This window comes from Cyrtonyx montezumae, unplaced genomic scaffold, assembly GCF_038088225.1.
Source record: "Cyrtonyx montezumae isolate F1298 unplaced genomic scaffold, pur_monq_1.0 scaffold_17, whole genome shotgun sequence".
Lineage (NCBI taxonomy): Eukaryota > Metazoa > Chordata > Aves > Galliformes > Odontophoridae > Cyrtonyx > Cyrtonyx montezumae.
Genome location: NW_027071903.1, coordinates 14,638,156 through 14,649,732, shown reverse-complemented (window position 1 = coordinate 14,649,732; position 11,577 = coordinate 14,638,156). Strand labels below are relative to the sequence as shown.

Genomic DNA, 11,577 nt, shown 5'->3' with positions numbered 1-11,577 from the left:
CCTGCCCCATCCCATCCTGTCCCATCCATTCCCATCCTATCCATCCCCCCATCCCATCTTGTCCCATTCCATCAATTCCCATCCCCTCCATTCCATCCATCTCTATCTCATCCCATCCCTTCTGCCCCATCCCATCTTGTCCAGTCGCCCACCCATCCCCATCTCATCCCATCCCATCCATTCTCATTCTATCACTCCCCATCTATTTCTATCCCATCTATTCCCATCCCCTCCCTCTCACCCTGTCTGTCCCCATCTTGTCCCATCCCACCCCATCCATTTCCATCCCATCCATCCCAAACTGTCTCTTTCATCCCATCCCATCCCATCCCATCCCTCCCACCCCATCCATCCCCATCTCATCCCACCCATTCCCATCCCATCCCTCCCACCCTGTCCAGTCTCATCCTGTCCCACCCATCCCCAGCTCATCTCATCCCGTGCCACCCCCACAAGCAGCACAGGCTCTGGAAAGGGTTTGTTTATTCACTCAACAACTGTACAAATATTACAGGCAATTTTCCTTTGCAAAAACAAAACGAAAGTATAAAAATAATCTTTATATAGGAATCAAAGTTCATCTGTTAATCTTCTCTACATCTTGTTTTTTTTTTTTTTTCCTTTCCCAAAGTGGTGGTGAACGTTAACACGGGGAGGGAGCGAAGGTCGGGAGCCACAGAGGGGAGGAGGGACGGCCCGTGGGCTCCACGCTCAGCACCCACACATCTCCTCTCACCCCCCGTGCTGCCATCAGCTAGCAAGGGGTCGAGGTCGTCCCTTCCTATCGAATTCGTTGCGCTTTACTACGGGGTGCAGAAAGGAGAGGTTCTGCTGGAGCAGTCCCACAAAGAATAAATGAGATGCTGTGGAAAGAAAGGAGCCAAGCCTCAGCTCTGCAGGTGAGCACGTCCTGCTGGCAGTGAGGAGCCCCCCCCTCTGGCAGTTTGCAGAGCAGGAAAGGCTCCGTGGGACTGCTGCGACCGATGTGCAAAACTGACAGTCAAAACTGAGCCAAAAGCAACGCTGGGGTTTGCAAAGTGGAACAAATCCGGGAGGGCTTTTGGCTCCGACAACAGTAAAGACAAAAAGAAATAAATGCACAGGCTCTGCAGCCTGAAAGAAACAGAAAGCCACTCCAAAGCCACCTCGACAGACCTTCCATGAAGGAGCAATCTCGTGACAAAAAAAAAAGATGCAGAAAGGCAGCAACCTGCCGCAGGATCAGGGAGCACGGGGTGAACACCAGGGCAAAGTCATATAAATGGGAAGGCCGACCCTGAGCACATGCTAAGGAGGAAAAAAAAATAGAGGGGAGGGGGAACAAAACACTATTCTGACCACACCTGTGTAACTCGTCGTGGCAAAGTACTACTGAATCGTTCCTGCTTGGTCGCCTCTACAACAGCTGAAGGCTCAAGTGCAATGCTGGAGAATAGCAAGATGCTAATGCGAGCGGTGTCTGACAGAGCTGGAACACCCTAAAGGCACCGGGCAGAGCAGCCTTAGCAAACGTGAACACTGGCACCCCTTCTTCAGCCCTGCAGGAGCACACGGCTGCTCCACACGCAAACCCCACGGGAGAGCCAGCACTGCTGCTGAGGCACAGCAGGGAAACTGTCAGCTCAGCTCCTGGATCCTTCTGGGAGGGGCAGCCAACAGAGAAAAGTGCTTTATCTTGTAAAACATACTAGCTTGGTTTGGAGTCACTGGAGCAATGGACCCTTTGGTGCTGTTGGTTTGTTTTTTGCCTATGCCATATAACCACCCCACAGTGAAACTAACTACCGGCCACGCTCTCGGGGCTCTGTGGAGCAGCTGGTACCTAGGAGGTGCAAAGTGCCTCTAGGAGTGCAGGAAAACCAAGGCATGCAGGTTTGAGGAAGCTCGGAGAGGCACCCGGGTCAAACTCAACACATCACAGACCCTCTGAAGCGATGCCCAGAATCTGGTGAACAGAGAGATGCAGAGAGGCGAGCTCAGTCCTTGCACGTGAGTGACAGGAAGAGAAGGAAGCGACGGGGAGGCTCCCGGCCCCCGAGCCCACATCTCCTGGTTCTGAGTTCATATGAGAGTTGTCTCTGATCCGCTCCCTCGTCCGACTCTAGCACAAAAGGAATCCAAAAATAGACACTTTCCAAAGAGTTACAAAAGGGTCTGTATGCACGAGGCTCGCAGCCGTGCTCACGAGTCACAGGTTAAGGACAGGCACATCGAAGAGGTCACAGACGCCTTCGCTCTCATCCAGGTTGTAGATGTAGTCATGATCTCCAGGAGGGGGGGAGAGGCGAAGCAAGGGAGCGAACACTAGGAGAGAGAAGCCAACTGTGGGTTAACAAGGCTCAGGGCTCCCACAGCTAGCACAGTGGGGCCTCGAGGCCTGGGATCTTTGAGATGGCTTCTCAGCAGCCTTGCAGCACTGGAGAGGCTCATCTCGCGCTCACGCATCACTCACGGACTGGCACAGCAGTGAGAACGATGCCCTGAGCAAACACAAGGCTGTCGCCTGTACGAAGGCACACAGGACTGGTCTTCTCCCCCAGAAAGGCCACACCACGAGGGGGAACTCCTGAAACTCACCTTCGGATGACATCAGCTCCTCCAGCAGCTCGGAGTTCATACATTCTAGGGAAGAGACAAACACAGTAAGCAGCGTGCGCTGACTTCTGCTCCGTTGTGTGTGCGTAGTTTCCCACCCCTCCCAGTTTTTTGGTCCTCAGCCTTGCTACCCCTTCCTGGGCTACTTCTGTGTGCAGTGCCAGCAGGCCACAGGGAACCACGCACTCCAAACGTTCTGCACGAGGTTCCTCCCTGCTCTGCTCAGCCTCAAGCACAACGCTCTCACACAAAGGGTGATGCCTTATCCCTGCACTGGGGTTCTAGCTGATGTTCCCAAACTGCTCCAAAGGAAGCTCCCCAATGCACATCTGAGTTTGAGGTGGTAAAGCCTGATGCGTCCCTCAGTGCTGGAGTGGGGGGGAAAAAAAAAGAGAAACGAGCTGTTCCAGGAGCAGCAGAACTAACCAATGTCTCCACTTCCCTTCAGATTTGTCCCCTTTCGTCCCTCATTGGATCCCTTCCCTCCACAGCTGTGATATGCCATGGTAGATTGGCTGGCTGCCCACCAGCAAACATCTGAGCTCTGCATAACCTTCCCTAATGGGCCATTAACTGCTCTCTACTCTACTGCCCACACGACATTATAAACAAAGATTATCTCCCAAACGTCATTCCTTCCCCTGGTTGATCTTGGCTCGTCAGCCCACGAAGCACTTGAAGGGCTGACAGGCAAGCAGCCAGACCAAGCATGGGCAAGCAGATCTTTTCACGAGCCAAGTGCTTGAAAACAACTTTCTGAATCCCTCTCTTGCTTCACCAAGTTAAACAGTGATGATCTAAAGCAGTTTTGGCCACGGTGATGAGGCACCACCCACACGTGAAGTGATCTTTCACAGAAGAAACTCAGATGGGCCAGTCTTCAAGATGCTGATCCACTGCAGGCCATTCCCCAGAGGGCAAGGACCCACCTGCCTACTTCTGTGCTGGGAGATGAGGATTTCAACTGGAACTGACAGGAATAATACTTGCTTCAATAAACAGCAGTTACGTACAGAACCTACATTCTTAGACCTTCTTCAGGAGATGAGGGCCAAAACAAGCAGCTCCTTTACACCTTCACTCCTAGATCTGAACATCACCCCTCCAAACCAGGAGGAATAGTACATAAAACAGTGTGCCTTAGTGCAGGCAGCAAACCTCTCCTTCATGACAGTGTCTGCAGAGTCCCACAGTTCACACCGTGCAGCAGCTTTTGTTCCACACTGCAAAGAATCAGCTTTACTCTTCATACATGTTTGGTCATTACCAAGACCTCACGGACTACAGCAGTGGATTCTCCAGTGCTGGGCTGAGCATGGAGGAATGGTGTTCTCTGTGTCAACTGTGGCATTTAAGGCTGTGGGGTTATTAAAGCAAAGGCTCTACTTTCACAATGAATCCAGGAACAACTGTCCGAGGAACAACTGTGATGTGTTCTGTGACCACGATGAAGTGCTTGTGTGTACTCAGCTGCAAGGCTGGGAAGAATGACACCAGCATTGAAAGGAATGACTGGAGTCTGAGTGTGCACATTTAGAAATATACTTCCCAGTTTAGGCTTAAGTTAGATGGAATTCTTGCACCTTGCACCCCTCAGCCCACCATGAGGTAGTGACAGGCAGACTTACCTTGGACAGAGGCAGAACTGACACAAGTAACAGCATCCCCTCCCCAGCTGCACCCCAAAAACTACTAGGGGTACTTCAAGGGCAGCAGCTGATCTCTCCAGATTATCTGCTTGGATTAGCCTTGGGCAGGCTGCAGTTGAAACAAGACTAACAGGGATTTTGCTGGTAGCACTAGATGGTGCAGGCAAGTTGGAAGAGGAGCGTGGGAAAGCAGAACACAAATTAGTGCTGGCACAGGGCCTGACAAGCCCTCATCTATGGGCTGCAGGGCAAACTTGAACAGGAAAGTGGCTGGTAACACGAAGACAGAAAAAAAATACAGAGTGCCCAACTACAAGGAGAGAGCTAGCAGCTGCCACGAGCACCTTAAAATGAACAAAATAACCCAAAAGGGAGCGAATAAAATAAACAAAACACTAATGAGCTTCACACAAACTTCTGCAGGCGGACGGGAGCAGGACAAGGCTGTGATCAGGGTGTGAACATACCTCTCGTTGGATCAAACATCTCTGACAGCTCTTTGGGAAGCTCCAGCACTGCAAATACAACAAACCAAACGATTTACATTGCTAAGTGAAGTGGCTGAAATACTTTACAGCTTAATCACCTGCTGCCCTACTGCCCCTGGTGCACCCAGATCATGCCACGCCACCCACAAATTCTTCTCCCATGCCCTCTGTCAAATACATATCAGCTGAAATGATCAGCAACAAAATACTCAAGCTCAACTGCTTTGAAGAGATCTGCAGGAACACCAGTACACGAACACATTATCACAGCTGACAGCTCTGGGGTTAATTGAGTGCATGAAACTTCACACAGCATCAGGTTCTGCACAACACCTTGGTTTGTACGTGTAGGATAAGGGCATGCTACTAGAAGGTCGGGTACAGCCCTGCTGGGCAAGCTCTGAGCAGATCAGATGCTTGATGCCACGGTCAGGACTAGTCCAAGATGGAAAAGAACTGCATGAGCTACATTTGAGCAAGGTTTCCTCTTCTAATACTTTAATCTGAAGTATTTCTGCAGGGGAAGTAAGCTTTGAAGTTTACTCCCTCAATCCCAGTGGCACAATCTTGAAGAGCAGCCAAACTGAGGGTGCATACTCACTTCCTGCAGGATCAGGTTTGATTGGCTCAAAGGAGGCAGAGGGGCTGGGAAGGACGGAGCTGCTGTCCAGCGAGGCAGAGGACTGCAGCAGCTGCGTGGCTGTCTGACTGCTGGGTGCAGACACATTGCTGAGGGGCTCAAGGTCACTGCTGCTCTTGGACTCTGCCACCGAGACACTGCACTCTGGAAGGAGCCACAGACACACACAGTATTTTCGTTAGCACATCCACTCCCACTAAGGTGAAGTGCAGCAAGCACAGGGGCGCTCCCTTTGCCAGGAGCTGACCAGCAGTGCCAGACCACACTGCCCTGTTGGCTGGCAATGGCAACCACCCCATTCCTGCTTTCTGCGACCTCCCTCTCACCTGTGCTCGTGTCTTTCTGCTCAGGAGGGCTGTGATCCTGAGTGCTGGAAGGTGTTGGTGTAGAGGGCTGGGTGCTGCTGGGGACAGATGCCTCCTGGAAGTGGGCGAGCGGCGGTATCGGTGGTTTTGAGGGTGCAACTGCCTGGCACTGGATGAGGTCTTCAGGAGGAGGGACGGGGAGCACTACAGGAGGAGAGCTCCAAGCATCCTTGTTTACTAAGAGAACATCAATCGGACCACTGGTGCTCTTCAGATGGATCTGATATTTCTTCTGCCTATTGGAGCCCTGAGAAAAGTCAGAAGCAAAACACAGGCATATGTTAAGAGCCCTATCCAAACAGAAGAGAAATTTCCCAGTGGCAAGACATGCTGTCCAGGCAGCTCAGGACAGTTCACCTCTCAGCAGCTCTCTCCAAAGCTCCTACACTTAAGCACTTCCAAATAAGAGAGCTTGCTGGCACCTATTTCCTCCTTCCTTGAGTTGCCAGTTCCTCCAATTCCATCGAACCCACGACCACCAATTCCTCCCCAGCTCCCATCCTGCTCAATCCAGCAGCACTGCCCCAGAACACACACATGCATGCAATACAGCTGCTCTCTATCCATGCATTTGTCTCTCACCTCAGGGATGGGAACCTCGAGGCGTGTGCCTGATGGGGCTCGAATTGCAAGGAGGGTGTCTCCTGTGAAAACAGACTGGTCAGCACTCAGAGGGCACAGGCTGTCCTGATGCTGACAAAGAGCCCCTCATCTCCTGCACTTCCCAAAGTCCACATGGCTTTCCCCCCCCCTTGGAGGATTGCCACTGACACCCACTCAAGCTGCTAAGCATATTGTAGAGCTCTGAATGAGGCATAAAGGGTGTGAAGAACCTGCAAAAAATCAAGTTGGTCTTTTTTCCAGCAGATTCGTTCCCCAGTCTGAATTGTGAACACAACAGCACACAGCTGGAAGAGCTGCCCTGCGAGCACAGACAGCACAGGAGCCAGGCAGCTAACAGCACTGCAGCCTCACGTGTTTGAGTACCACACCTGAAACCAATGCCCCCTTGTCTCTTTCAGCAAGAGCTGCCTGGTGCTGGCTGCAATGGCCTCTGTACAGAGACACAAAGAGCCAGGCTGGCAGCATCATCTCCCTTCCAAGTCCTGCAGCTCCTTCAGAACACAATTCCAGATGAGCAGTTTCTATTCTGCACATGGGTATATATTTAACAGGAGAAACGTGAATGGGGAAACACCGGTGCTGTGAACATTAGGTATATTAAGAGTGAGCAGTTAGCAGCTTTCAGTTTGAATGGTTCAGCTTTCGTGTGGTTTCACTTGCATGAAGCTTCATTGAGAATCTTCTCTAAGATCCACAGAGCGATGAGAGGGCAGACAGCAGAAGAGCACATCCTTCAATTTCAGAAAGGCAACCAAAGGTCAGATGGGCAAAAGTACAGGGATTAAAAGCACAAAATGTGTGAAAAAGAAGGGAGCCCTGTAACAAATCTGTGCTTAAGGAAAGCATTGTTAAAGGACATCACAAAGGCATAATAAAGCCCAAAGATAAAGCTCGAGCTTTGAGACCCAACAGCCTCTACAACACAGGCACTGCCTTTCTATCTCTCCTGATAGCTGAGTCCCAAATATTTTCACAAAGCAACCCGTGTGCAGCACGCTTCTGCTTCCTTTCTGATTCTGCAAGCACAAAGCATATCACAGCAGGAGGGAAAACTACGTTTCCCAGCCACTGAAAACTAACATATTCTCACATTTATTTTTAAATTCAGATAAAGAGTTCATATTTGACAAGAGTCCAAGCACGGAAATCACCAACTCCTAACTCATTTTGAGAAAATGACTTTAATAGCAGTCGATAAGAATAAAAAAAGGGGCTCAAATTCAGCTTTCACCACAGCTCAGTGGCACTGGGGCTCTGACACAGCACCTCTGTGAGGCTCAGGCTGTTGGCAGGAGGGGGAATCAGATACTCTGTGTAAGGAATGCTCGTGCAGCAAAACCAGGCACACCCCAAAAGGGAAAGCATGGCTCAAACTTCTGTTCCAAAGGATTTCAGATTTGCCCTCGCTAAGGTCTCGTCTTCTCTGCACTTTTTGGTGCAGTCTGACTTCAGATGCAAACTGGTTCAGAAAAAACAGGTGCAATAAAATGCAAAATGCTCAATCAACCAAGCAATAATCTGTCTGCCAGGCTCCAGGAAGCTCCTGCAGGCTGTTATGATCTATCTGGCCCCAGGCACTGTCAAACTGAAAACAACCCCTGTCCCCAAGAAGCACAACCTTATGCCAGAGGAAACAGTAAAGCACACGAGTAGAGCAGCAGGAACTGGAGCAGGATAAAGTCTGGTGGGCAAGGAGGACAGTGCAAGAAAGGAAATACAAGAAATGGAAGAACTGATGAGGGGCAGGATAAGGAGACAGCTTGGGAGAGGTGAGCAGTCAGACAAGGCAGAGATTATGCACAGCTGGGGTGGGCAGGAGAAGCAGCTTCCACCCTGTGCTCTCTGAAGCAAGCACGCAGATGCAGGTTGCACAGGGTCAGGAGAGGGCAGGCATTTACTGAAGCAGAAAGCAGCTCTGAATCCACACTGCTAGAGCTGAGAACAGGTTATACAGAGCAGGCTGCCACACTGCACACGGGACATTTCCAGCCCTGCAGCTAGTACTACAACTGCCAACAGAGAGGAAACACTGACAAGTATGGTTTTCTTGCCACTTTTGCCCCACAGGGAAGTGAGGTCACAGCAAGAAGCACATTCCCTTCTGTCCTATTCTTCACTACCTCCTCTTTGCTCTCCTCTTAGTAAAAGGTGTGATGCAGCTGAGGGAACACTGCTATGCTATTTTTTTTTATCACATCCAGATTTCTACCATACAGTAAACTTTTCCTCATATTACATTTGTAATGTCTACTCGAGCCCTCAAAGTAAAGGGCTTGTAATGTCACATATACACCCACAGAGTGACACACAGCAAAGAAAGAATTGCTTGTACGTTCCTTTAAACATGAGTGCAAAGTCACCTTCTGCTCCCTCACCTCTGATGGTGACATCAAAGCTACTGTTCACTGGTTCCCAAACCAAAGGATGGCAGCAGAGCTTGAAGTGCATGCTTACCAGGCAGCCCATGCTCAGGACTAAGCCAAGATGTGCTGCTGCTTTTTTTTTTTTTTGGAGAAAGGGAAGCAGCAGGGATAGACTGACGGGACTGCAGCATTATCTCTTTGTGATGCAGCACCATTTCCTCACCTGTGAAGCACTTGCAGATATCTTCATGTGTCACGTAGGCTAGCGTTTGGAACGTTAAGGAGAGAGGCTGCAGTTTCCTGTGAAGACAGGACTCAAAGGGCACCCGGTGTCTCCATGCTTTCTGAGCACAACAAATGCTGCAGAGGAAGCTACTTCCTACACTGGGCAGTGTTTCTCTGCTTCCAAAGAGGGGCAGATCCTCCAGCAACACGAGGTGCCCCCAGCAGGCACTGCCAGCCCAGCCCTGGCTCCCACCTTCAGGCCCTGAGGAATGGCCAGCTGATAAAAGGATATCAGTTGTTTTGCACGTCTTCTGTGATGTTTTTGATGCTCTGCTGAACCCACATCTTCTGCTTCTCCAGCTCCTGTTCCTGCTGCTCCAGGTCCTCTATGTCTGCCTTCAGCTCTATAAGCTTGTGAGCAATCTCACGTGTGTTGCAGCCAGGACCCACCCCTCTGCAGAGCAAACAGCAGTGACATGCATCAGCCAACAGAGCAGCCAAACCCAGCCTCTGAGAGCTGCCACCTCCCCTCCTGCCCTCTCTACCACACATCAAGGCCAGAAGAATCTCACCTGTACCCACTCTGCAGCCCCACACCATCTCCCAGGACAGCACCACTCAGTGCAGCCTCCTACATCCCACAGCCCAGCAGGGCTTTCCCCCACCTCCAGTGCCACAAAAGGTATCTTTTCCAACCCAGGACACAGAAATAATTTGTACCAAAATACCAGCTCTGCTGTAGAAGCAATGTGCCATACATACTTCAGCTTTCCTCATTACAACCATCAGCACAGCTCAGCACAGGCCACTGAGGAACCAGCAGAACAGCACCCAGAAGACAGGACCTTGGACTAGAAGGGACCCGTGAACCACTTAAACCTTCTCTGTTACTCACTTCCACTGGATACTGTTCTTTGACTTCTTTTCAATCAGCCCAATCCCTTCCAGGACATTGGTGATATCATAGATTCGTCGCTTCTGTCGCACAGCCAAGGTATCTGCAGCCTGCAATACAAGTCAGACACTTAACTCCAAACTCTCAGTCACATTTCTCTCCTTCCTGCCTGTCAGATTAACTCCTGACCAAGCTGTCTGCTCACCATCTCACACTTCTTATTACAAAGCCCTGTTCACAACACTGTTACGACCACGAGAAGCCACTGCCCCTCTGTTCCTTCTTACCAGCAACCCTCCTGCTGAGCACAGATCAAATTCCAGCCACCTCACTCACAGCAGCTCCAGAAACCACTGCTCCTCAGCAGCGAGGCAGGGCTACAAGCCTGGCAGCCTAAATACTCAGTGCTCCTCCAGGGCAAGGAGAGATGGGAGAGAATGCAGAGAGCTGTCTGAGTGCCGACAGTTTAGCAAAGCTGAAATTCAAAAGGTCTCTTATATGCAACCCTGATGCCAGCTGATAGAGAACAGACACAACGTCAGGAGGCAGAGTCCTCTGGAAGTGGCTACAAGGAGGGCAGTAAGCATGGGTGCAAGGACAGAGCACTGGCACAGGCTGCCCAGAAAGGCTGTGCTGTTTCCATCTCCGGAGTATTCAGAACCTGCCTGGATGCTTTTCTGTGCATTCTAATCCAGGGACTTGCTTCAGCAGGGGGGCTGGACTACATGAACTCCTGAAGACCCCTCCAAGCCCTACAATTCTGTGATTTGGACTCTTTGGAGGACCCTCCCCTCGGGTTCAGGAGGCACCAGGTGGTGCTGATGCCATTTCCACTACCAGGCAGCACTGTGGCACCAGCACGAGTTTAACTGACACCGGTCACACAGTGCTGTCACACGGAGGACAGTGCAGATCTGACTTTCCCCTCTCACACTCCAGGACCTTGCTGACCCTGCCCAAATCAAGCTAACAATCACAGCCCCACTGAACTGACAGCTTCAGGAACGTTGCTCTTCTGCCCAAATCCAAGGAGATGGCAGTTCGGCACAGGAGAGGACAGCATTCAGCAGCCAGGGGATGGCCTTGCACTTTCAGTGCACTCTCACAGTCTTCCGTTGCTCACACACACACATCCACCTTAGAGGGATTTCTCCAAGCCACAGCACAGCTCCGCATATAGAAAAGGCTTAGCTTAGTGCTGCACGTGCCACACGAGCAGAGCTCCTTTGTCAAGGAGATCTTGAAAAAGAGCGAGGCGCATTCACCCAACGCTCCCCCTCCCCCCGAACAGACAATCCGTGCCGGGGGTGGACGTGCCCACGGCTGCCTTCCTTCTGCCGGGATTAGTGTAGACACGGGGTGCGGGACGTGCAGCAGCAGCAGCAGCAGCAGCAGCAGCAGTAGCAGGGCGGGGGCAGCAGCGCATCCCCAGCCTGCAGCCCGCCCGCCCTCCCTCCCCACGCTCCCCCCCCCCCCCGTGCGGGGGACCCCGGCCGGGCCTCCCCATCCTCCGGCGGCCCCACACCAGCTTCAGGTCCAGCACGCCGTCCTTGGCCTCCTGCAACAGCGACACGAACTTGGTGGTGAGCAGCCCCAGGCTCTTCTCGTGCCGGCTGGGCGCCCCGGAACCCCCGCTCCCTCCTCCTCCGCCTCCTCCGCCGCCACCAGCCCCGGGGGGCTGCGGCCCGCACTCCGCCATCTGCCCGCCGCCGGCTCCGGGCCCGCCGCGCTTC

The 11,577-nt window shown here is 51.9% G+C and overlaps 1 protein-coding gene across 1 annotated transcript; it reads right to left on the bottom strand.

Moving 5' to 3' along the window:
- Positions 1-1,789: 1,789 nt before the first annotated feature.
- Positions 1,790-11,567, bottom strand: E2F4 (E2F transcription factor 4). The gene is made up of 10 exons (XM_065733373.1): positions 11,370-11,567; positions 9,845-9,954; positions 9,242-9,403; positions 8,948-8,991; positions 6,320-6,381; positions 5,699-5,984; positions 5,334-5,516; positions 4,712-4,759; positions 2,578-2,622; positions 1,790-2,304 (listed from the first exon to the last, which is right to left on the bottom strand). The coding sequence occupies exons 1-10, from the start codon at positions 11,541-11,543 to the stop codon at positions 2,189-2,191; spliced, it is 1,230 nt and encodes a 409-aa protein (XP_065589445.1). The 5' UTR covers positions 11,544-11,567; the 3' UTR covers positions 1,790-2,188.
- Positions 11,568-11,577: the final 10 nt, after the last annotated feature.